Below are 27,391 nucleotides of genomic sequence, written 5' to 3'. Positions count from 1 at the left end.
TCATCTCCATCAACCTCGACTGCATAAACACCATACTGAACATTTTGAGATTACAGGTCTATGTTAACCAAATGCCTGGAATTTTCAATAAACCCTTGTCTGGAACTCTAAAAAGTCCACCCGTCTCAACTGCAACTTGATCCAAATTGTATTCTTTTTTTTAATATTGCTAAGTGTTTAGTCTTCTGGATTGGCGTTAACATCTAAATACAGTTCACTCACCCTTTCAGCTCCATTTTGTCTGCCACTCGGTGCCTGCTCCAGTGCCGCTCTCCCTATGCCCACTTCCGGTCTTAGTGTGGCTTCTGTCCCCTCAGAGTGCTATCAGGCAACTTCACTGGGCAGAATCGCGCATTCTGCACTAGATTAATAAACAAAAATCTGAAGTGATGCCATGCATTTGGGATGAAGGGATGTAGTGAAGTAGTGTGGCTCACTGGTTAGAGGCGGCAGACCCGAGAGCAGAGAACGCCCGGGACCAGGGTTCGATTCCCGGCGCGGCAGGTTTCTGGACCAGGGTCAGCGGACTCGATAATTCTCTCGCCTTGGTGCCCACTCTGATCAGCGATCACACTCGGCAACTTTGGGCATTAGCTTGCCTCATCTTCACTAACGGCCCCACCAGACCGCCGGGGATGCCTGGTCTCACCCTGGAGGTACCCATTAAGGGACCATCTCTCAGGGAAGCCAGGAAGGGTTTCGCAGCGGTCAAAGCGCCTTGGGACCCTACGGGTAAGTAGTGCGCTATATAAATGCCAATACACAATACACACACACTTTTTCTATGGTTTGCGCAATTAAGGTAATAGGGATTCATAGCATGGGGCCTCAAGATCTGTGTATCTATTTTAAATACCGTTTCAAGTATTTTTGTTTAGCTTCGCAGTTTTTCCCAATTTTTTTCTGCTGTCACTTCCTGTGATATGCCTTCAGCGTTGCCGCAGCCTGCTTTTTAATGAAGATAGTGCAAAAGCCACTTCCTGTGATGTTTTCAAATACTAAATATGCTGCTTAGTCCATTTGAATTTTTCTTTAGGACTTTACCCTGGCTCCCAGAGTTCAAGATACTGCTAGTTGTACTAGGACATTTTAGGAATTGAGAATATGTTCTGTACTTTTGAAAGATTTTGTTAAGTATTTTAAATATTTCATTGACGTGCATCAAAATGCGTTTCTCCTGGTTTATCATATAAGTAGCCTAAATATCCTATGTATCCCCAAATAATCTGCATATTTAGACTTTAAGAATTGTGAAAACATGTTCTATATGTACCAGTGACATATTTGGATTTGCTTGTGTTTTTTAGGGGTGTCCCACAATGCAGCGCCTTGCAGCTGTCAATGGATTGGTCGCTCTAGTGGGTTCAGAAAGCGGTTTTATACAGGTAAGCACAAAATAGATGGGCTCCATTTTAATGAAGAATGTAAATTTTTGTAATGACCATGCACAGATCAGCATCCAAGGTCATGCATACATTTGGAGGTATGGTGATATTTGTGATAGTCATCAGGCACGTTGCTGTGTGATCATTATACTTTAGCATTTACGGCACACCCTTCTTACACATGGCTTATATTTTTGTAATTCTGGCTGCTCTTGCTCATCTGCTCATGTGATAGCGTGGGAAATGCACTTGCCCAGCTATCATCACCTTACCTGAACTCCAGCAGAAAATGATTCTTTGTCAGATCAGCGTTTTTGACTTCTGTTTCACTCCAAAGTGGTGGAGTCAAATATATTAGTAGCTGATAGCACACAGTACCATAATGCCACTTTTATGGAAGACAGAATGCTCAGCTTCAATTGACGCAACATTATAAGTGTTTCCTTCACCTTCTTCTTAAATGGAAAGTGCCTTTGAAGGAAAGGAAGAGAGTTGAAAATAGAGACTGAGGAAGCAAAAATCAATATTGGACATTTATTATTCTTTTCTCTAGTAGGAGACATTACAAATTGAATGTCCTTGTGTTTCGTTTGAAGGCACTTCTAATCCATGTTTGCAGCGACAGCAAAATATCATTCCACAGGACAAGCCTTATGCCTAACTACTTGATGTATTTCACTGCTTCTAAGCTTTCTGTCGCTCAAGCTAAGGTGTGGTCTACTTAGGACATGGGAAATGACCTATGGTTTCTTGTTTCTTTGTTTTAAATTCCTATACTCAACATTTTTAGGCAAAATATATGCATTTTCTTAAGTGTCTGTACAGTCATCCTGTAGCGGAGCAGAGAATGTGTAAAGTAAACCACGCTACTTAAGGCAAACAAGAACATATATTAAGCTGTCACAAGTAGAGCATCAACATGCATGCAGGCTTCACCTTTAAATCTCCTAAATTTGTCAAAAAACATGCACTACACCTCATTATGTCAGCTTGATCTCACATATAATTAATCAACTATACCATTAGCTCATCTGCAGTGCCTTTTAGCAACCCAAATTCTCACAAAACTATTGATGTTAGTAGCAGATCTGAGGTATGGTCCCAAGTCATTGAGGTATTTGTTTCAGACTCCATAAGTGGCACTCACTCCACTACTTTACAGTAAGAGTGATGTTCTGTTCAGCTGTGGGGTAGCTCCTCAGATGTCTTTAACTATTCATCCATTATGAGTACCCCGAATAGCCATCTAATGTAAGCAATACTGCACTTTGCACATTTCAATCAGATGTTCACATTGTATACCCAGGGAGGTCTTGGTATAAGTACCTAAAAGGCTTACCGCATATGGAAATAGTTGGCTGTCTGAGTATGATTTAATATTGATATATCAATTTCGTAATGTAGACCACAATAAAGTACTAGAAGTTCATTAGTTTGAACCTGAATTGTTTTGCTCACAGGTCTGATGTATGTGTGTTCATTTTTCTCGCTTCTGTGCCAGTGAGTTGTTCTTTCAAACCCACATACCCCAATTTTCCCAGACACTGTTTGTACCTGCACCTGGAGAGCACCGAAATATATGTATCCCTGCTTATGGTACGGCCTAGGAAATCCTAATCAGGTTTTAAACAACACAACCACCAAGGCAGTCATCCACAAGAATTTGCCTTCTTGTCCAAATATTTAAGCTTAAGAAGTGACTATCTATATATAGCTGCCCTAATGAAAACAGACATACTCCTCATCCTCTGTGATTCTCTAGAGAATCACCAGCAAACCGTGCAATTCTGATTCAGACATTTACCTGCAGATTCCTCACCTTTTGAATATTCTCCAGATGTCACACTGTATCTGGAAACTTGTTTGCTGTACCTCGGCATGCCGTGCAGCTCTCCACTGACGCCCTTCCACTCTTGGAATGACGTGCCGAGCTTAGATGGGTGGCACCCCTGCACTCAGACATTGGTTCCTTACTTTCCACACCACCAGATGCAGATTTGGAGCTACCATTGTGTCTCTCAGAGACATTTGCCTTGACATTTTCACTGTGCAAGTAATGTCACCCCCCAAAAAGGGGTGGCTCGCAAACAAATATCTGATACAGATTCTCACCAGCTATGCCAGTGGTGTCTCGGGTCAGGCCACCACTCCAAAGCCTGCAACAACTGCATACTGATTAACCCGAAGGCCATCGGGGATAGCAAGGCAATACTTTACATCGCCATGCATAAAAAGACTCCTTGTCAGGACCGCTCCAAGTCATGGTCCATGGCGAAAGTTTGATCCTGGTCCCATTCCCTGAGTAAACAATGTCACTTTAGAGGCATTGTTCGTCATAGTCCAAACAGCAAGTTAAATTAAGAAAGAAGCACAAGAAATCAAAGCAAGATTCTGCCCCCTTGTGCCGCTCACATTCCCCTGAACAGGCACGGGCGGCACCACAACTCTCCATATCACCCCTGAATTTGGATTACTTTTTAGCCAATCTCACTGCTGGTTCCGGCACTACTTGAGATTCTGGGGCTAACAGCCACACAACATCAGATCAAAGAGTTCTACGCTGCAATGCTCTTGCTTTTTGGATCCCTACCGACTCCCTCTTGTGCACCTTTAAGCTCCAAGGAGTCGAGAGGCTCTCCATCTGGAGTACTGCTGGTAGGTTTTCCCTTAACACCAGTTGGATCCTCTGAACCCGTCTTGCCTCCAGCTCCAGACCCTACCCTACTTTCGGCACCACGATCTATTCCAGCCGAAGAAAGACCTTTTTTTACATTTAATGAGGCATCGATGGATACCTTATTGAGGGCGTAGGTCATACCATGTTCTGGCCCCCCATTCAGTTGACAAATTGCCACATGCCACCACCCTGCTCTAGGTAACCCTGCTTTTCTCTCGCAGCACCCTTGCCCGAAAGCCCAGTGGTTTTAAGCCTCTACAAGCAGGTCTTACCACAACATATTCCCTACCACTCCCCCGACAGGTAACCTAAGTGGGTAGAAATGTTTGGGAAACAAGTATTTTCCTCTATCAGTCTAGCACTGCAATCAGTTAAAGCCAGCTGCTTGTTTGGGAAGCTATTCCCATGCCCTTTGGGGCTCAGTGGCACAAGTCCTCCCTAGTGTGCCCTAAGATCTCCTACCTGTTCTCGCTCAGGGAATTCAAGACAGTTGTGATGCAACCAAGTTAATCATTTGCTGTGGTTTGGGACCACCACATCTATCAGGCGAGTCATCGGTATTAGTATTGCCATTCTCTGCTGTGCGTGGCTGTGATGGCCTGGGTTCTCAGGCGATGTCCAGTCCTCTCTGATGGACATGCCCTTCAATGGGACTACCCTGTTTGGGGGCAAGGGTGCTTTAGAGTGGTTTAAAGAGTACAGGCTACTGCACTCTTTCTGGGCCTGTCTGCCCCACTTCGCCAAATACAGTTTTACTGCGCCTTTCGCATCTTTGACCGAGGTGCCCCAGACTGTTCAGCCTCAACAAGAAACCCATCAGTTTTGCGGTCAGAGCCTTTGTGCTCCCCAGCCCCACCCCCATGGCCAAGGTCAGTGCCCCACTCTTTATACCCCTCCCCTGCAGCCCCACCTGCCAAACCTCTTTAACGTGCCCTTGGAGGAGCACAGTTGCCCAGTGGGAGGCAGAATCCACCAATTCTTCCCTGATTGGTAGGCAATAGCATTGGACCTGGTGGGTTCTATGGATCGTTTGCAAGAGACACTCTTTAACCTTCTTTTCTTCCCTGCCACACCTTCCACCATCCCCAACAACTGACGGGGGCATCTGTCCTTTTGTGACAGGAGGTGCAAGCCCTTTTGGCCAAAGGAGCTGTCGCGATTGTGCCAGCTCCAGAAGCAGGACGTGGTTGTTATTCCTGCTACTTTCTTGTGGCCAAGAAAGATGGAGGACTGCAGCCTGTTTTAGACGTATGCCTTCTCAAATGCCTTGCTCTAGAAAGAGAACTTTAAAATGCTCACCCTAGCCCAGGCCTTATCTGACCTTGGAGACTGGGTGGTAGAGTTGGATCTGCAGGATGCCTAATTCCATATACTTGTCCTGTCAACCCTCATGCGCCATCTGTGGTTTGTAATGGGACAGGAGCATTTTCAGTTGGTGGTGATCCCCTTTGGACTAGGCGTCATATTCAACAGCGACAACACCGAACTCATCTCCTCCTTGTCAGACGATCCTTCCACCACGAAGACCATCTTCCGCAAGTGCAGGGTGAGCATTGTTGACTGGATGAAAGTAGACTGCCTAAAATTCAACACAGACAAAACTGATGTGCTCATCTTTGGGAGCTACACCTCCCCAAAGAGTGGCACCTGGTGGCCTTTCAAACTAGGACCCTCACCCACTCCTGCAGATGGTGCCTGTAACCTTGGCATTATCCTGGACAACAAGCCCACCATGAAAAACCAGGTCATCTCACTCTCCTCCATCTGCTTCTTCATTCTTCACGTGCTTCGTAGGCTCCCTATCAACACCAAACAAACCTTCATTCAAGCCCTAGTCCCCTCACACCTTCTGAAGAGACTGCAAACCGTACAGAATTCAGTAGCCAGGCTCATTCTCGACCTCCCATAGCGAACCCACATCACCCCCCACCCCAAGAAGCTTCACTGGCTCACCATTCAGAAAAAAAAGTCAATTCAAGATGCTGTTCTACACCTACAAAGCCCTACACAACCAAGACCAGCATACATAATCCACTGCCTGAACTTCCACCAACCCTTCAGACACCTACGCTCTGCCTCCATCTCCCTCGTTCACAATCCCTGCATCAGCTACAGCAACAGTGGAGGCCGCTCCTTCTCCTACCCCACTGCAAAGTCATGGAACCACCTCCACTTTCACCTCCTGACCTCATCCTCTCTGTTGGAATTCAGGAAGGGACTCAAGATGTTCAACTGAACCTTTCCAAAGCAGCAGGTTCTCAGCACCTAGATTGGCCGTGGTTTAGAAGTCCAGTTTGATTGATTGACTTTCCCTAACTCAACAACTGCCTGTTAAAGGCAGGATCACCCCAAGTAGTCATCAACCACCTCCAGACTAATCCCAGCCTCCTGTTATCCTTGAGGTTTACTTTCAATGTGCCAAAATCACACATCACTCCTTCTTTCATCTGAGCCATTGTTGACACAGTTTAGTTTTGTTCCTTTCCCCTCGAAAAGAGAGTCCAATACAATCAGGCTATGATCCCGATCTTTTAGCTTCAGTCCTGGATTTTAGTGAGGTCGACTTGTGAGGCTACTGGGGCTGATATGTAGACTGCAATGGGATATGAAGTTCCAATGGGCTCGACATCAAGGGGACCTCTCCAACAACCACATTCAGATTTCGTAGAAGACTGCAAAAGACCTGCAGACCTGGTTGCTGAACTGAGATTAGGTCAGGGGAAGACCCCTCTGTCTACTCCACCCTGAACTGACAGTGGTGACTGATGCATCGCCTCTGGCTGGGGCGACCCACAGGGAGACGTAGAGATCCGAGGCCTCTGGTCTCTGGCAGAGTACCACCTCCACATCAACTTTTTGGAGCTGAGGCCATGTGGTTGATTCTTCTATGAAGTGGAGGCTGGTCAGGTACCTTCTGCATCCAGCTGGTCAAGCATGCCATGGGGCATTTGCGGGCTACTTAGTGGGATATGAAGTCCCAGTGGGCTCAACATCAAGGGTACCTCCCCGACCATGTTCAGCTTTCATAGGAGACTGCGAAAGACCTGCAGTGGTGGCTGTTGGACTGCGATTGGGTCAGTAGCAGACCTCTGTCTCTACTCAGTCCAAACTGACAGTGGTGACTGATTCATCGCCTCTGGTTGGGGCTACCACAAGGGAGAGGTAGAGATCAGAGGCCTCTGGTCTCCTGCAGTGTCCCACCTCCACATCAACTTTCTGGAGCTGAGGGCATGCACTTGGTGCTGAAAGCCTTGCTTCCTTCTGTCAGGGAGAGGCTGGTTCAGGTGTTCACAGACAACTTCAATGCCTGGTGGTATTACAACAGTGGTGAGGTTTTGGGCACTATGCCAGAAGGTGTTGCAAGTTTGGAAATGGCTAGACCACCACATAATTTTACTGATGTGTACCACCTGGTAGGCTATTTGAACACCAGGGTGGACGAACTCAGAATAGTGGTGCCTAGCAGATCACTAGTGGCAGTTATACCAAGAGGTTGCTAAAGGCCTCTTCTGCTAGTGGAGAGATCCTTGCCTAGGTCTATTCGTCAAATACTGAAAACATGCAGTGCCAGTATTTCTGCTCGTTGGAGTTTCCTAAGCCTCTCTCGCTTGGAGACACTTTCCGCCTTGAGTGGAACTTGCCGTTCCTGAATGCCTTTCTGCCAATTTCCACTCTTGCCCTGATTTCTCAAGAAGATCAGGATTGGGCACAGAGTGTATGGTATCCAGAACTCTCGGGCGTGAGCATATTTCCTCTGATCAGGCTACCCTTCTGGGAGGACCTGTTGTCTCAGCAAGAGGGCAAGGTTCTACACCTTGGCATACATAATCTCAACCGTCATGCTTGGAGATTGAGCAGTAACGGCAGAACACACTCAGCCCTCCTTCAGAGGTGGTTGATATCATCTTGGCAGCTAGACGTTCCTCAACGAAAACTGTATACTCCTGTTGTTGAGACTAATGTATTTTTTCTCGTGACCGGCAAGGCTTTGCTTCAGGCACAGTTAAAGGTTACCTTTCTGCCCTTTGGACTTCTTGCAGTTGCCAGATCAGCCCTCCTTGTTCAGTCACCAGTTGTGATGTGATTTTTTTTATAGGGCTACAATTTGTTTCCCCCTTCTTCTTTTGTAATGCCACAGTGCGACCTTAATTTGGTCCTCACTTATTTCATGTTCGTTTGAGCCATTTCACAGCTGCCCCTTACAAATTCCGTCACCATCCACTCAGCACAGCGTGTGAGTGAGCTTCAGGTCCTCTGTGTTAATCGATCATACACTACCTTCTTTCCTGACAAATTGGTTCTGTGGACTGAGCATCATTGCTTTAGAAGATTGTGATTCTTTTCCATGTCAAACTATCGCCTTGCCGGTGATCTATGCTCTACCTCACTCCTTTAAGGAAGAGGAGAGGCTCCATTGCTTGGATGTCAAAGGAGTGCTCAGTTTTTACATTGATTGTACCAAGAAACACCGGATGGATCAGCTATCTATGGGGTTCTCTGGAGTGATAAAAGGCACAGCAGCGCAGAGGAGTACCATCTCTTGCTGGATTGTACTCTACATTAATATTTGCTAAACATTGCCCAAAAAGCAGGCATCAGAATAACGGTGTACTCATTCTACCAGGATAAAAGATGCTACCTCTGCATTGCCATGTGGAGTTCTTGTTTTACATATGTGCCAGGCAGCTACGTGGGTGCCCCTTCATACGTGTACGAAGCAATATCGCCTGAGCAGTCTGGTTTTCCGAGAGGGTCGTTTTGCCCACTCCGTCCTGCAGGACTTTCTATTTTGAGTTCATTCATAGATTGCCTCCAACTAGATACTGCTTTTGTATCTATTCAAAAGGTGTGGAATCTGTGGTCAGGATTCTCTATCAGAAGAACAAGTTACTTGCCATTAATAATGCTAGAAGGGAGACTATTGAGTTGCAGATTTCTAATCGACCCTTCCTTCCTCTATTAATAAGACACCAAGACGAAGAATATACATACTGGTCACAGCCAATTTGCTCTTGGGTCTCTGTGACTAGGGTCACAGACAGCCTGGAAAGCAACTGACATCAGCACGCAGGGGTGGCACCTACATAAGCTCCGCAAGCCATTTCTGTAGCAGAGCGGAATCAGTGCGAAGCCACGTGGCACCACCTGATGTTGCACTGAGGTACTGCTGAAAACTTTCCGGATCCAGTCTGGCGCCTGTGCAATATTCAATAGGTGAGGAATCTGCAGCTAAATCTAGTCTCTACCAGAAAGAGTATTACCGAAGGTAGGTAACTTGTTAGTTTGTACCACTGGTTCTGTCATAATTGTCGCAAAACTTCACAACTTTCTCCAGTGCTGTGATAAAAGCTTGATTCTAATTTGATCTGTTGTTGGACTACTATGATAAGCAAGCGCATTGCTTTACTACTTATTTGGTATCTGGGTGATGGCAGGGTCGGACCGGCTCGTAGGGCAACCTGGCAGTCCTAGAAGGGCTAGTTAGACAGTTCAGGGTGTGGCCTGCATGTTTTTGGCAGTCTGTGGCCCTGTGTTATTGTCTGCTGGACTGGTATTTAATGTGGATTAACCTAAGATCAACATGAACATTGCCTGCAGCAAGCACTAATGCATATAGATGTCCATACCTTGAGAAACACCTTTAAAACGTCTGTACATTTCAAAACTACTCAGATTACTAAATGTTGCCTTCTTTTTTACCTAACTGATTTGCCTACATGGGCCACTTTTATTTCCGTGCATGGGCCAATTTTCTACCCAATCCAACACTGGGTGTCCTTTCCTTTCTTGAACCAGTGCACCACATGTTTGAGTTGAGCCACCTAGAGGCTGGTCCTAAAATCAGGAGCACCTGTAGATTATGATCTAGAAATAGCAATGCCACACCTCAAACCACAGTACAATTGTGGGTATCATCTTCTCCAATCTTGAGAAGTAAAAACTAGAAATAGGACCCCGGAATGAACATCTGAATTTCCTGGATAAAAAGACTGAGCAGCATAATCATTTTGTCCCACACAACCGTACCCATCAATAAAAGGGAAATCTGCAGCCAAAATGTAAAACGTTTTCAGGATGAAGCAGCAGCCTTTAAATGCCCTCAAAATAAATATCACCCAAAGGCACACTCTCACTTCCCTTTTGATCATAATCTCGCTTAGAAACATTGTAAGATTGCCTAACTTTCAGCACATTCTATGTGAAGTATGATAATATGAGGACCTAGGCAAAGTCATGAAATAATGGTTCCTATATCTGGCCGTTACAGAATAGTGTCTATTTCCTCTAAATGTAGCCACTATTTCCACTGGCAGTGTGCAGGAGGTGTTTTTGATCCAGGATATTGTGTGCTCCTTCCGTAGCTAATTTAGGGCCCCATTATGATGGCGGGTGGATCGCCATCACAACCTCATTTACCCCCGCCATATTCCCATGGCGTGGGGTAAAGCGGCGGACGGAAAGTCCATTTGCCGCTTTTCTGCCGGTCGTGACGATTGCCGGCCGAGCGGAACTCGGGCACAATATGGCGGTGTCTGGAAGGCACCGCCATCCATATTATGATGCCTGGCGGCTCAGACCTTTCCATGGCGGCGATGCCGCCATGGAAAAGCAAGAGGGAATTGCTGTGTGGGTCCGTTGCAGGCCCCTGGGGTGGTGGGGGACGGCACTTGGTACCCCCTTCATTGCCATGCACAAGGTGGCAGGCACCGCGTGGTCCCTGTCACATTGTGCATTACAAGGCACAGCATGCCTCTTTGGCATTACGGCAGGTGCTGCTTACAGCAGCACTCGCCGCAATGATAAAAATGTGGGATGCTACCGCCAGGGTGGTGGTCGCATCCTAGTCGGGTCTGGTGGCTCAGTGGACTAATGCATTCACTGCAGCGGCCTGTGTTCGACCTCATAGTCACAGGTTCAAATCCTGGCGGGTCCACTCAGGCTTTCATCCTTCTGAGGTCGATAAGATGAGTAGCATTGAGTAGGGTAACAATAAAACATCTGTTATGCAGCGCCAAGAGACCTATGGGTGAACGTGCGGTTTATAAATACACAGGTTATGTTATGTTATGTTATGTTATGTTAATTGGCGGTGCTGGACTGCAGCACCCCTGGTGGCCAGCACCGCGAGGGTGGCGGGTTAATGGGGCCCTTAGATAGGCCATTAAATGTCAGAAATTCCATTGTCTGCCTTTCCTAAAAGACCTCCAACATTGGCCTCTCTGTGATTTCAGGCCACACAGTAGCCTGAAGGGAACCTCTCTGTAGCAGGTTAGGAGCATGGCCTTGCTGGGTGCCTGTTTGAAGAAATCATCTCCCTGCTTGCCAGCCCCCCTTCCTTCCAGACTGTGGGACTACCTCCTTGTCTGATTAACTAGTGCTTACACCATGTGCAATGGAGCCTAAAGTGATGTTGAGTTGCCTTTTGACGGTAAAAACATCTGTAGATGATACATTCACTGTTTGCAACCTGTCTTTCTGGTTTCCTTTTCCATAGCCTGCGTTGATGCTGTTAAGGTAGTGGGTGCATTGCACAGCTGCAATACTGTACTGTATGCTGCAGTGATGGACGAGATGTGCTGTAATTATCCTTCCACAGGCTTGTCTGGAGAAGTGCATCTTGATATCAGTCGCATCCCTGCAAGTGGTCCAAAGAGTTTCCGACTTCTATTACTTAACAGTAATTTTCTTCATCGCCATGTGTTTTAACTACTAGTTCAGTTCTTGAAAGAACACCGTCTCAGATGATATTGTTTGATATTGTGGAGGCCCAAAGTAATGGATGTCAGCCGTTACTTCAGTAATTATATACATCAAGTCGTTAGGTGGCAGTCATTCATTACATCGAGAGAATCGTTCTAGTTCACTTATTTAAATCAGTGCTTTTACTTTGCAGGTAAGTTGGTAAGGATAATGTTAAAATCTATGAATATATGTAAATGTGTGTATACACAGACATTTATATAAATACAAACAATCCCAATGGACCGCACACTGCTAGCCCCTCCTCCGGATCGCCCCTCTGGACTCTGGTACATGGAGTTCTTGAGTGGTTCACCCCAGTGGGTGCAAGTAGGTACTTGCACCCACTGGGGTGAACCACTCAAGAACTCCATGTACCAGAGTCCCGAGGGGCGATCCGGAGGAGGGGCTAGCAGTGTGCGGTCCATTGCGAATGTTTCTACAAATGGGTCCCTTGAGCTTTGAGCTGACGAGCTCCTGGACGACGCACCTGCGTGCCGGTTCGGGCATCGAGGCCTTTGACGGTTGCTTGGCGGCCTTCTCTTCCACCCCTAACTATTTTCTCTACTGATGAGGGAAGTTATCCCGAAACCCGAGCCATGTCTCGGGCTATATCCAAAAACCCGGGACATGTATCGGGTCTAGAGATCATCAGTTCAACAAGTACCTACTTGCACCCACTGGGGTGAACCACTCAAGAACTCCATGTACCAGAGTCCCGAGGGGCGATCCGGAGGAGGGGCTAGCGGTGTGCGGTCCATTGCGAATGTTTCTACAAATTGGCTCCCTTGAGCTTTGAGCTGACGAGCTCCTGGACGACGCACCTGCGTGCCGGTTCGGGCATCAAGGCCTTTGACGGTTACTTGGCGGCCTTCTCTTCCACCCCTAACTATTTTCTCTACTGATGAGGGAAGTTATCCCGAAACCCGAGCCATGTCTCGGGCTATATCCAAAAACCCGGGACATGTATCGGGTCTAGAGATCATCAGTTCAACAAGTACCTACTTGCACCCACTGGGGTGAACCACTCAAAAACCCCATGTACCAGAGTCCCGAGGGGCGATCCGGAGGAGGGGCTAGCAGTGTGCGGTCCATTGGGAATGTTTCTACAAATTGGCTCCCTTGAGCTTTGAGCTGACGAGCTTCTGGACGACGCACCTGCGTGCCGGTTCGGGCATCGAAGCCTTTGCCGGTTGCTTGGCGGCCATCTCTTCCACCCCTAACTATTTTCTCTACTGATGAGGGAAGTTATCCCGAAACCCGAGCCATGTCTCGGGCTATATCCAAAAACCCGGGACATGTATCGGGTCTAGAGATCATCAGTTCAACAAGTACCTACTTGCACCCACTGGGGTGAACCACTCAAGAACTCCATGTACCAGAGTCCCGAGGGGGATCCGGAGGAGGGGCTAGCGGTGTGCGGTCCATTGCGAATGTTTCTACAAATTGGCTCCCATTGAGCTTTGAGCTGACGAGCTCCTGGACGACGCACCTGCGAGCCGGTTCGGGCATCGAGGCCTTTGACGGTTGCTTGGCGGCCTTCTCTTCCACCCCTAACTGTTTTCTCTACTGATGAGGGAAGTTATCCCGAAACCCGAGCCATGTCTCGGGCTATATCCAAAAACCCGGGACATGTATCGGGTCTAGAGATCATCAGTTCAACAAGTACCTACTTGCACCCACTGGGGTGAACCACTCAAGAACTCCATGTACCAGAGTCCCGAGGGGCGATCCGGAGGAGGGGCTAGTGGTGTGCGGTCCATTGCGAATGTTTCTATTTATATAAATACATCTTTTAATCATTATTTTCAAGTTACATTTTATTAAAAATAATAAATATTGAGATCATATTTTCAATATAAATTAATATGACTTTTAATTAAATTATATTCATTTTTAGTTTGACTTAATGTTGTATTATTTTAAACTACCCATCCCTGAACCCTATATTTGTGTGTGTATATATACATTTGTATATAAATACACATAAGTATTTATTTAAAAAATATGTTCTGTTAATCGTAATTAAAAAATGATAAACTCATATTACTTCTATTTTAATGTAATTTGTTTTTAATTGATTTAATGTAAAGTCATTTTAAACTACCCATCCCTGAACCCGAGAAACCCTCACTATTTAAAATTTCACTACCCCAATTAATTTCCATCCCTGAACTCCAAAAGCTTCCTACCCCAATATTCAACACATCCCTGGATACTAAAAAACAACCCTAAATATTTCTCACTACCCCTATACACATCCCAGAACCATAAAAACACTTACTGCTACTATATAATACCAAAACCCCTTACTACCATTCCCCAAATGTTAAAAAGTCTACCCATTAAACCCATATAACCATATATTGAATTATTTTTTGAATACTATGTATATGTGTGTGTGTGTGTGTATATATATATATATATATATATATATATATATATATATATATATATATATATATATATATATATACACATACTGTGCAAGCCTCCTGATAACACTGCTAGGCACTGAGGAAGGCCGAAATGCATTTGCCGAGAATTAAAGTGTTTTTCCTATCGTTCCCCTGTGTGGCCTCTGCTCTGTCCGTGAGGGAAGGAGTTTGGTGTCATGTTTTCGCGTCGGCCAGTGACGCACTCAGAGGCCCCCCACACTGCAAGTTGGCCCCAACATTTCTGGCTGCTGCCTCAGCAGCTTCGTGGCAATTTCCAAGGTAGTGGATTGTTGGGGCACACCTCTACTTACTGGATGGAGAGAAGACGGCTGTGAAGTGATCACACTTCACCCAAGGGCGGGATGCACGGCCATACCTGCCGCCGTGTGATGGATTCCGGTGCAAGGAGGTTGGCGTGGTCTGGGGACCCAGGGAAGCACAAGACTCTCAACGCAGCAGGACATTGTTTTTAAACAGCACTTTGGTTATTTCAGCATGCAGTAAGGTCACTATGGCGTTATTGCAGCCCCCATCGTTTGTTACCTGAAAGCCTACAGCATTCTGGGACCAGTAGTTCACTCCCCAATTGAAATATTCGGGGTAGTGAACAAACACACCTGGTGGGGGCGGAGTTACTGCCGTCCTATTACAACGCAGTAGGACTACTTAAAGATTGTGACTGTGCAAGCCTCTTGATAACACTGCTAGGCACTGTGGTGAGGAAGGCCGTCGGGCCGAAATGCATTTGCCGAGAATTAAAGTGTTTTTCCTTTCGTTCCCCTGTGTGGCCTCTGCTCTGTCCGTGAGGGAAGGAGTTTGGCAACACAAGACTAAGGCATCGCCGAAACGTGTCTGTTTTTCATGTTTTTCCGATATATATATATATATATATATCGGAAAAACATGAAAAACAGACACGTTTCGGCGATGCCTTAGTCTTGTGTTGCAAAGATGTTGCATCATGAGTGATGTAATATGTGACGTCATCAGCAGTGCATTGCAGGCGCGCAAGTTATAGTGAGTCCAACTAACTATAACGTGGGAATTTCATTGGTTTTATGACAGTAAAATTTCCAGCTAACTATAACTGGTGTCAAACTTATGGTTTTTTCAGTGAATTTAATAGGTTTTTTAAATGCTAATTCCTAACTATAACTGGTGTGAAACCTATGTTTTTTTCTGTGAATATATATATATATATATATGCACATACAAATATTGTTACTTAAAATAATCACCAAGTAAATTACCTGCCTAGGAAAAATAATGAAAGCTTACCCGTGATGTAAAGACGACTCTCGATTTAAGGCTTGTGATGTAATGGCTCTCGAGATAACACTTGCAAAGTAATGGTAACATACCCATTGTGTTGCATATCTGTTTTCCTGAACAGTATTATGTTGCTATCAGTATTAACTTTCTTAAATCTAGTCTCTTCCAGATATTTCGATTCTGAGTACACCAATTATATCTGATTCTGTTATCACTGTGCCTGTTGGCTAGTTTCATATGGGGTTGATTACGATGTAGTTCGGATAGGCTCCAAATGGCATTCGGTTAGTCCGAATCCAATTTGGAACCCGCCTTTCCGACCGACGCAGACACTTTTTTGAACGACCGATTATGATGCTCAGAAACCGTTCGGACTTTCCGACTCTGTTCTGAACGGCTTCGCAGTAACCGAGTTGGTCGAAGACAAATCGTAGCGGTCTACGGACTGGGTTTCTAACCGAGTGATTAGGATGTCGATTCGGACAGCCTTTTTCTGACTTTGGGCGCCTGTAGCAGGCCCCCCTTCACCTGGGGGTCTCCGACTGTGATCAGTGGGGCACCCATGAATCCCCCCTTTCCATAAATGCACAGTGTGGCAGGCACAATGGGGGGCCCGCCACAGGAAGCACAACTTTCAGCAAGCACCCCTTTCTTCAATGGGAACCTGTATAGTTCATCAGAACATTGAAGTCAATGGGAGTCCGACCGAACGGTGTTTGGAACCATCGTAATCGGTTGGTCGGACTCCCAGAATCCGATTCGGTCGGAAACCATTCCGAAACTGATTCGGTCGGAATACTTTCCCATCGACCTCATAATCGACTCCTAAGATGGAGCTTTATAGACTCAGGAATCTTATTTGAGGTTGCTTCAATGGACTTTTGGTTGTGAGGTTGTGCTGATGTCTTTGTGATTTCGTTGATGGCCCTAAGCTGAAAAACCTTCCAGATTCTTATTTCCAAGTTTACATTTTGGAATGGAATCGTAGTCACTCTTTGGCGAGGCTCTATGAGACAACCTAATTTGTCTGTTTTCAGTTACTGCTGGGAAGAAGACGGTTTACTTGGAGTAGAACTCAAAATGAGGAGTTTGTAAGAGTATTCGGACAAAAAATTGTATTAAAAATATCATTGGTCGGGGGTCGTGGCCAACAACATGGCCGAGTGAGACGTGTTCTCACCGCACTCCGGCGAATACATGATCCAACACTAAATTCGGGTGCCCAGCTGCCCGGAGACCACTGGAAAAGTTGTGAGGGGTGCCCTGCTTTCACTCGCGATGGACAGCGAGGGGATTCTGCGGGGATCCGGCCCTGAACAGCCCGGAATCTGAATGGGCCTGAACAAGCTGGTGAGCCCCAAGATGGCGACGGAGCACTAGTGGGAAGAGGCGACCGTGCGCCGTAGCTGCCCCGTGAGGCGATCGCCAGCTGGCCCGGCAACTGCCGTGTTGGTGTGGGGGCCGGGGCCTCTGAGGCTGGGAAGGAGTTTAGAGATCTGCGGCGGCCGTCTGGAGGCCCCCTTCCTCCTCCCCTCCCGTGAGGAACGGTGATTGCGGCGGGGGTTAAGTGAGGAGACAGGGAGCTGGGTCCACGACCAGACCCATGGAGGCAGTGACAACCTGCAGCAGCGGAGCCAAGGCCATCCGACAGAGCCGTGCGGTGCTGGAGGGGCTGCGGTGGAGGGATTGTGCAGTGGTGTAACCCCCGGGGATCGAGCGCATCTCCCCCGGGAGCGCACTGAAGAGACGGGCAGACCCGGAGCTGTTGGGTCCGTGGGCCGCACCGGGAGGGGGGAGTGCTGCGGAGCGGGACCCCCCCCCCCCCCCCATCTCCCTGCGACATCTGTGGACACCGTGAGAGCCAGGGCATCAGCAGAGACAAGCTGGACTGGAGGCAAGGTGCGGGGGCGGCCACAGGGTTTGCTGCTGCCACGTGGTGTGCGGTGCTCGCGCCCCCATGCCCCGGCCAGACGAAAGGGAGTCAGACCCGGCTCCCAGATTCTAACACCCTACCACCATCTCCCTACCCGGCTGGCACCTACGTTTGGGAGGCATGGTTTGTACACAGTGATCCTGCCTCGCGGGCACAGCGGGCCGTGGTGTACACACTCAGGGGGTTGAACTGCTCCTGGGGCCCCCCCCTACCCCCTCAGGCGGGTCACTCAGAGGTATAATACTGACTGGCGGCAGGGGTGGAGCCCATTGGGGGATTGAGACTGTGCACAGGCGTAGAGGTTGGATGGAGGCCTGGTGGACTTGATAAGTGACCCTGCCTGTGAATGTATATCCTGGAGCCTTGACGGGACCGTGCTGGGCCCCCTCTTTTTTCCTGTGGCCCTGTGGCTTTGTAGGGGGGGGACCGATTGTGATCCCGCCGGATGGGACACCAGAGAGGTACGGGTGGAGATTGACTGTACTGGCAACGAAGGTGGGGGTGGAATAGAACTTGCGGTTACGCCTAAGTCTAGCCAAACACACCATGAGTAGGGACAAAGGCCGAAGCAGCCGCGCCAGGGCAAGATGGACCAGTATGCGAAAGTCCTTCCCCCCCTGTGGAGGAACGCGCGGGCACACGTTCAGACACGGATATCCTCCTTCAGGCTATACAGGCATTCAAGGTGGCGCTGGAGAGCCAAATAGGCATGGTAGGGTAGGAAGTGCGGCAAGACCTCAGGAACTTGGCGGGACGGGTCACGGAGACTGAGACGCGCTGGGTGAGACAGAAGATTCGGTGCATGACCTCCGCAAGAGGGTGCAGGAACTCCAGTCCTCTCACAGGGAGCTGCTGTGGAGGGTGGGTGATGCGGAAAACAGAGCCCGGTGGAACAATCTACGCTTTGTGGGCTTTAGAGAAGGAATTGAACGGGACAACATGCCGGAGCGCGAGTGTTTTTAGGTTGGGGATGTTTTGTTTTCTATGTTACTTCATTAGTTGGCACAACACTTATGGGGCGCAAAGGAGAGAAGTGCCCGCTGACCACCCACCGCAGGAGGTACACTTGCACTAGACGCCATCATGGCTTCCCTGACTGATCATAGCCCTGGCGATGGGAGACTAGACACTGGCCCCTATAGGGTACTCACTTGGAATGTAAATGGCTTGGGGGACAAGGTTAAGCTAGGCTTAGTGCAGGCATTTGTGAAACGGACACACCCGGACATAGCCCTACTCCAGGAAACCCACTTAAAGAGTACGAAATGTGGTTTTCTGGCAAGAGGACCCTACAAGGTCCTGGCCCATGCGGGGTACACGACCGGCTCTTGGGAGTAGCTATCCTGATTAGGAAATCGCCCCCCCTTTGTGACAAAGTGGATCTGGACAGACCCACAAGGGACGTATGCGGCAGTCTCAGGAATGTGGTGGCGCCGGAGGATCACAGTAATCTCGATTTACGAGCCTCCTAAGCTCCAGGCGAGAACCATCTCCGGGCTGGCTGAGATCCTGTTAGATACATCAGACACGACACACATTGTAGGTGGTGATTTTAATGATGTCATGTCCGCCCCCCCCTAGACCGCTCAGGCAACCGGGCAGATGGTCCTCAAACTACACCATTGGCAAGGGTCATAGACACACTGGGTCTGACTGACGTCTGGCGGTTGCTGCATCCCGGCACCAGGGGCTAATCAAATGTCTCAGGGGCCCATAAGGTACATTCGAGACTTGACTATATTTTCCTGCGGCGACATACGTTTGGAGCGGCTGTGGAAGCTGAATATTTGGCGCGGGGAATCTCGGATCACTCGCCCCTCGTGGTTAAGATAGGTGGGGCTGTCGGGGCCAGGAGAGGAGGATGGAGATTGGCATCATGGGATCTACAGAATGCGGAGCTCCTGCTGGGCCTTAGAGCGGACACAAAAGTGTACTTCACTGAAAATGTAGGCTCGGTCCAATCAGGTGTGGTGGTGTGGGAGGCATTTAAAACGGTGCTCCGAGATAGGGCCCAAAACTGAATTGCTTGGGAGAGACGGAAATCGCAGGAGGAGCTGGCCTCTATGGAAGCCCTTATACTAGCATTGGAACGGCAGTACCTGCCCGAAAGGGGCCCGCAGGTACTTCGGCAACTGGTTGATGTACACCACCAATATAAAGCCCTGGTGACTGACGAAGCCAAGGCGCAGGCACTAGCGACCCTGCACAGGCTGTACGACTTGGGGGATAAGTCCGGGAAGCTCCTGGCGTGGCTGAGTCGTAAAGAACAGGATGCCAGATGGATAGAGGGCGTGGTGGAGCAACGGGGACACTTGCAGACGGGGGATTCCCAGATTGTGCGGACTTTCGCTGCGTACTTTGGCGATTTCTATAAGGCTAGAGATCTGGGCGCGTCGGATGAAATCGAGGCCTACCTGGATAGGGTTTCCACCTTGACCCTAGCAGATGAGGATAGGGAAGACCTGGAAGTGGATATCACAGCCAACGAAATCAGGGAAGCCATAGCCAGACTGCGGCCGGGAAAGTCCCCGGGCCCTAACGGGCTACCGGCGGAATTCTTTAAAAAAGGGGCAGACTTATTGACGGCCACCTATTAGCGCTGTTCCAAGATGCGGCCCAGGAGGGTACTCTGCCACTTGATTTGCGAATGGCCACAATCGTACCCATATATAAGCAAGGCAGGCCCCCGGAGGACTGTGCGTCCTACCGCCCAATCTCTCTCCGGAACGTGGAGGTGAAGCTCCTGGCGACGATCTTGGCTCTCGGTCTGCTCTGGGTGATTTCGAGCCTGGTACACCAGGACCAGACTGGATTCTTACCGGACAGGGCGACAAGTCACAATTTGAGGCAAACTCATAACTGGCTCATGGAGGTTGTGGGGCTGGAAGCTCCGCATCTGCTTCTCTACTTGGACGCTGAAAAAGCGTATTCCTGGAGGCAGCCGTGATAAAGTTTGGCATAAGCCCTAACTTTCGTAATATGCTGACCCTAGAGCCCGAGTTAAGGTGAATGGGATCCATTCGGAGGACTTCCCCATTAGGAGGGGGACACGGCAGGTATGCCCTCTGTCCCCGCTGCTTTTCGCCCTCACCATTGAAATCGTGGCCTGTGCGATTCGGCAGGAGGCGGAGGTAACATGTTCCCGGATATTCTGAACGGATGCCCAGGAAGAGAAAATCTTGCTTTACGCGGATAATATCTTACTTTATATCACCCAGCCACACACTACAGTCCCCGCTCTCTTCAAGCTCCTGGACCGGTATGGCTCCCTTTCGGGATACACCATAAACTGGCTTAAATCTATTTTGTATAGCCCCCGAAAGGATATATCATGGCCCCCCCTACCTAGGGCACTTCAGGTTACCTGGGAGGGATTTACCTACCTAGGTATATACTTGACAACAGACAGAACCGCGTCCTAGCGAAAGAACATTTCACGGGCACTGGCAAACGTTGTGAAGGATGCTCTTAGGTGGAAAGCGCTCCCTCTCACGATACTAGGCAGGGCCGCAATGTTTAAAATGATCACGCTGCCTCGTTTCCTGTATGCCCTACAAAACGAATATTTCCTGCTCCCTAGGCAAACATTCACGGTGATACATGCTGAACTACGCTCCCTGCTGTGACAGGGGAAGCAACCCAGAATAGCCCTTGCCACGCTCCAGAGGAACCAGTATAATGGGGGGATCTCATTACCGGAGCTAGAGGCCTACTACTGGGCTGAGCATTTAGCGCCGATCAGTGACTGGCTTCATGCCTCGGCTGACCACCCTACATACCGCCTGGAACGGGACACTATGGCAAAGCGCACTAGTTTGCACTACTTATATGGGGGACATGGGAAGAGGCACTACTCCCAGCCACACAAATGACCATAGACATCTGGGACAGGGCGACGACGATGATGGGGTGGATGCATAAGCCTACAAAACAGACACCGATCTGGTCCTGCTCTTGGCTGAAGGAGCTTCACAAACTCAGAGGGTTTAAGGGGTGGTACGACATTGGCATCTCCACATTGGGGGACCTGGTGGCGCGAGGGGAACTTAAATCCTACCAAACCCTAAAGACGGAGTTTGGTCTCTGTCCCACACAGTTCTTTAAATATGTGCAACTGCGACATGCATGGAGGGCTGAACTGGCGCTCTCCTCTACCCTTCCGGAGTATGCCCCGTTAGAGGGACGTCTGGTGCAGGAACAGGTACCCACAAACTGGTATCCCTGACGTACAAGACCCTGAATAAGAACACACCTGATGGGTTGGGGAAACTGAGGGTCGCCTGGGAACAGGATGTGGGTGAGATGGACACGGTAGACTGGGAAGCAGCCCTAAAGCACCACAGGGAGGTGGCAATAAAGTCACGTTTAAGACTTATATTCAGTACAAGATACTCCATAGTACTTACTACGATAGAGTCCGGCTACACCGCATGGGGCGGGCCAGCGATTCATGTTGTCTTCGGTGTAGACACCGCAGGGGGATTTTTATCATATCCTATGGGACTGCCCTATTATCCACATTTACTGGACACAGATACTAGGTGAACTGGGTGAGGTGCTGGAGACTGAGCTTACCTTGAATCCTAAGTTTGTCCTGCTGGGTGTCACTGCTGATGTAGACCTGAGCCGCCCACACTTGATCTTCGCTATGTTGGCCTTGGTGGGGGCGAAGAGAGACGTGGCGAGGGAGTGGGGAGCGCCGTCACCGCCCCTGGTGGAGGAGTAGAGACGGGGTATGGATATGTATATGGCGGAGGAAAGGGTCACCTATAAGGCAAGGGGTTGGCCCAAGAAATTTCGTAGGGTGTGGGGAAGTGGAGATCTTATCATGGCCTCGATGGGGGGCTGGGCCCGGACTGATGTGTTAGGGGCCTTGCCGGAGTGGGCAGAGTTTTGGAACACTGAGGGGTGGCCCGGAGCCCCGGACCTGCAGGGGACTGATGATTGTTTAAGGGACCATATGAACAGATGTGCGGGGGTGGGGGAAGGGTGCAGGGTGCAGGGTCCTGATATGCTGTGGATTGTGATATGGTTACTGTGGTAGGTAGGTGGGAGGGCAGGGGAGCGCAAAGGAATGGGGTTGATTGCTGGTGAAGTGCCAAAATGTTTGTGTTGGTTAAAAATGCAAATAAAAATATTTAAAAAAATATATATCATTGGTCACAAATATTGTGGCAAAAATATTGTGGGACAGAATATAGAATGTAAGAATATTATTTTTGGAGGTACTTAATACAGTTTTTTTCAAATGTAGTAGTAAATGATATTGTTAATTTAATGTAGTTGTATAAATTATTGTTTTTATTTAGTTTGATAAATATTAGGTTTTTCTAGTATTATAGAGATTAGTATTATAATATATGTTCAATGTGTTTTAGTATACATTGTACGTTTTTATATAATGTTTATTAAATTATAAAGTGTTGATTTAGTAGCAAGTTTGGTTTGTAGGACATTAGGATGGGAAGGTCTCTAAATGTAATTTGTTTTGAATATATATTTTTTATGTAATTTATTTTTTAATTGATAATTATGTAAACATTTATTTGTATTTTACTTTGCCAATTTTTAATTAATCTATTTATTAATTAAACTGTGTCCATTTTATGTTGTGTTAATGTCAAATATTTCCTTTACTTCATTTAATACTGTTTCATAATTTATTTTTTCAAATTAATGTACTTTTTTTACTTGTTTTAATTGTTTTACATTTAATTAATATGTTTATTAATTTAAATATTGTTTATATTTTTTTTCTTTTGGGCTACATTTTAAATGCTTTATTTAAAGAAATTATTTATTTATTTATTTATTTATTTATTTTTAGAGTTTTATATAGCGCTGGCTAGACCCGGAGGTATCAGAGCACTTTACATGAGGTTCCACAAAATTACAAGATTACATCAGTTGCTAGACAAACAATTACAAGAGCATAGAGAACGATATAAGTGAGGTGTAGAGGGGAAGGGGGTAAGGGTAAAGGGGTGGGAGGGAGATACAGCAGAAAGACGAAGAAAAGTCTGCCCAAAGTCCGGCTGGGTAGGTGACGGTCGAGGGGGAAGTCCCAAAACCCATCTCCTCTATAGCTATCAGGTAGCTCCACCGGGCTTTTGCCAAATAGCAAGGTCTCAATGGGAAACATTTAAGGAACATGGAGGGCAAAATAATAGAGCGTAGGGGGGAGGGGACAGGGAACGGGAGAAAGGGAGGATAGGGGAAGAGACAACAAGGAGAGATGAAATGAAGTCTGTCTAAAGGCCGACTGGGTAGGTGACGACCAAGGAGGGAGTCCACGGCCCATCTCCCCTATAGCTAAACCAGGTAGCTCCATCGGGCATAAGACAAAATAGTTCAGTCTCAATACATTGAGAGAGGAGAGAAGGAGAGACATAAATAGAGGGAGGATGTGGGAAGATATGACAGGAGAGACGGAAGGAAGTCTGGCTAAAGACCGACTGGGTAGGTGACGTCCAAGGAGGGAAACCCGGACCTGTCTCCCCTAAAGCTAAACCAGGTAGCTCCATCGGGCGTCAGACAAAATAGCTAGATCTCAAATGACGAGGGAAAATTCACAGGTAAACAGGGTGGCGGGCTAGGGCCAGGACAGGTGAGGGCAGAGGTCAGTAGCAGGAAAGTGGAGAGGAGTAGAGCGGGGAGGGGTAGGGGGTAGGTAGTTCGGTAAAAGTTCCCATGTATCTGCTTCGAGTCATTCAAAAAGCAGGTCTGTTCCTTCTCAGGTGCCATCTTGAGGTTAAAACGCTAAGTGAGATTTTCGCCAGTTGAGGGGGGGAGGAAGGGTGAGACTGGGAGATTGGAGAAACTGTGCCCATGGTCCGGCTGGGCAGGTGATGGTCAGGGGGTGAGCCAAGGCCGATCTCCTCATTAGCTGTACAGAGCAGCGCTACCTGGCGTCGTACATAATGTTCAGACTCCGCTGTCAGGATAGAGGTCATGTGTGCTCAGGAATAGTCAGAAGAGTGGCGGGGCAGGTCGGGGAGCCATAGTCCGAAGGAATTGCAGATGTTCTCATAAGGGTAGGCGCAGTCCTGGACGGGTAGAGTAAGTCAAAGTTCAGCAAGGGGTGAAGGAGTCTTCATTATCGGCCATGATGGGGTCAGGCATCCTTGGACCCTGTTCCATATCAAGTGTGTCGAGTGCGGCGGAGCTTTGCAGGGAGGGGGCGCCCATTAGTTGTTAAAACAGGCAGCAAAGATCACCCCTGGCGTCCCTGGGCGGCCTACCCTGTAGGCGCGCTGGGATACAGTGGGGGCCGCCATTTTGCCTCGCGAATGGGAGGGGGGAGGAGGGGGTCGTTCACCTCGCTCTTCAGCAACCGGAGGCTCTGGGCAGACAAGCTGGCTTGTCCGCTGAGGCAGCGGGCGGGTAATACCTTAGGACACTGGCAGGGCTATCTCAACACAGTCAGAAGAATGCCAGTTGATAAAATCGCCCCCCTAATTCAAAAAGGCGGCTGGCGCCGCTATCACGTCCACCGCGGGCACCATCTTAGAGTCAGGCACCGCTGAAATTTTAATTCCTCCCCAGGGTAAGCGAAATAGTGCTATCGGGGCCGCAAGGGGGTCTCAGCCAGCAAGGGAAGCCCTCTGCAGCGCCTCCCGCTGCCACCAGACATCCGAATTTCTCCCCGCCAAGCCTCCGCTCGCCTCACCAGTTTGCTCCACGCTGCCAGGAAATGGCGGCTGCCGCGTCCTCTGCCTCGCGCCACAGTCACTCCCGCGATTTCCTCGCTCTGCCCTGCAGCGCGATCACGCTCCCGGGAGCCCTGGCCTCGATTGCAGTGTCTGCAGCGGCTCTGTGCCCCGCCTCGGTCCTACACTTTCCCTACTGTTTCTTACATTGGAGTAAGATTAGCAAATCTGACCTCTCCAGAGTTGAACACACTAGGAATAGTAAATCTGACCACTCTATGATGCAATGTGCTATCCATAGTATTTGATGCTTTAGCTTGGAGATGACATGGATCATTATCTCACTGACAAATCCTACCTGGGGACTTTTCCTATTTTTTGGGGGAAACATAGAGGTGCAACACAAGTTATTTGGCTATGATTAGACTGGTTTGATTGACTGCCCAGGGTTTACTTCAGCATAGAAAGAAGAAACCCATTCTCAAAAGAAACTTATTGACCTAGATGATAATTGTTCCTCCCTTGAGGAAACTTATCTTCTTGGTAAGGATAAAATCATGCCTGAGCTGGAAGTGTTTGACTATGTACGTTTGATTCCTTCACCTGTAAGAAAAGGGGAGTTGCTGTTTCAGTCAATGTATTGTTTGTATTTAGCTAAGGATTCGTCTTTAGAGGCCCCACAGATAGATATGTTGGAAAACGGGGTCATTTATGTTGTAAAGTTATTACAAATAGTATGTTCTATACTATTATGAGAAACAGGTTAAGTGTTTTGCAGATATCTTTTGTAAAATCTTATTTCCTCTGAGTTGAATATGATTATTGAAAGAGACTTTAACTGAGTATTATACCCACTTATAAGTACATCAAATCCCTATATTGCTAGTTATATGAAGACCTCAGCCTCACTAGTAAATGGGGTCAAAGACTTGAACTTTTGAAATATTTTTAGATGTCGTTGTGTCTACAAAATGTTTAGCAAATTACTGAGAAAAATCGAATATCTGATGGATTTTTCCTTCTAGTGGTGAAAGTGAGAGGCAATCTAATTTTCTCAGAAATTGAGTTGAAAGCATTATGTCATCACTGCTATCTACTAATAGATGTAGCACGTCTCAGTTTGTCAGGAGATGGTCCAGGGAGGTGAAATGTTGGCATGCTGCTGAAAGATCCATTACATAGGAAAAACATAAAGGCAGTGATTAAATAATAGTTTGAATTTAGTACTAAAGAGGAAAGATTACAATACAATGTTAGATATCTTGAAACCATTACTGGTAGTGAATTCTTGAAATTAAGTGCTGCAAGTAAAATAGCTGGAGACTTAGATTAAATTCAGAAATTACGATTAAAATGTTTGCCCACCCGTGTAATAGCTCAAGGGTATAAAGACGAGTTGTTAACTGTGAATCATCATATGTGAATTAGCGACTTTATTGTTTGAGGACTCTGAACATCAAGTAATATGTTCAGTAACAACCCAAGCAATATTCTTCAATCCTTTGTAGCAAAGCTAACAATTCCATAATTTACTCTTAAATTTAAATATAAAATCAATACAAGTCTAATTATTTTGGTCCAAAACGGAAGAGCACGTTGATGATAAATTTGGCTAAATTACACTGTTTCCTTAAGCAGTGTAACCTGTAACAATACTGAGACTGGCTCTTCATGGGCAATACAGCCCTTTTGTGATATTGTATGTATAATATGTCTAGCAGATCAGTGTAATAGACATAAATCTCTCTTAGCTTTCTTTCTGCTACTACCAAGAACTCCTGTGATCGTTTACATAAGGACTTCATCAAATTAGTGTTGAAGAAGGTTGCAATTGGCCTCAAACATTATACGTGTTCTTGCTGAATTTGTGTCTCCTTAATCTTTACTTAGATCAATAAGAGATTGTTGGAGGCACTGATTCTACAGAGATTAGCAGACTTAGAGCTTTCTTTCTGCCCATATATTTGTCATGCTTTTTGGCTAGCAAACGCAAATCACACCAGTTTCTCTGTCTACCCGGATTTCCCAAAGGCCACTCTAATTATTCACATCTCAGTATAACGTGCTGCACAGCAGCTTGCAGGCCCTGATCTCACCCAATTTATTTGTCTGGGCACAAGGCAAATTGAAAACAATGGGTGCTTATCGGCCACTGTTCCAAATCCTGTAAACATATAATATTCATGTCATGTAGAACTCCTTTTTCGAGGTCCTGGGTTGTATTTTTTTAATTATCCTGATTTGCTGACACACCTGTATTTAGATTCATTTCCTTCTGGACCTTTTGTATATAGTGC

At 47.3% G+C, this 27,391-nt stretch overlaps 1 protein-coding gene across 1 annotated transcript in view; it reads left to right on the top strand.

Moving 5' to 3' along the window:
- The window catches only part of FOCAD (focadhesin), a 1,219,893-nt gene that overhangs the window by 929,037 nt on the left and 263,465 nt on the right, over positions 1 to 27,391 (top strand). The window contains exon 34 of the mRNA XM_086961452.1: positions 1,308 to 1,385. Coding sequence (XP_086817578.1) covers positions 1,308 to 1,385 — 78 coding nt within the window. The remainder of the gene's footprint in view (positions 1 to 1,307; positions 1,386 to 27,391) is intronic.

Source organism: Lissotriton vulgaris, chromosome 3_1 (genome assembly GCF_964263255.1).
Source record: "Lissotriton vulgaris chromosome 3_1, aLisVul1.2, whole genome shotgun sequence".
Taxonomy (NCBI): domain Eukaryota; kingdom Metazoa; phylum Chordata; class Amphibia; order Caudata; family Salamandridae; genus Lissotriton; species Lissotriton vulgaris.
This window is presented reverse-complemented; position numbering and strand designations above follow the sequence as displayed.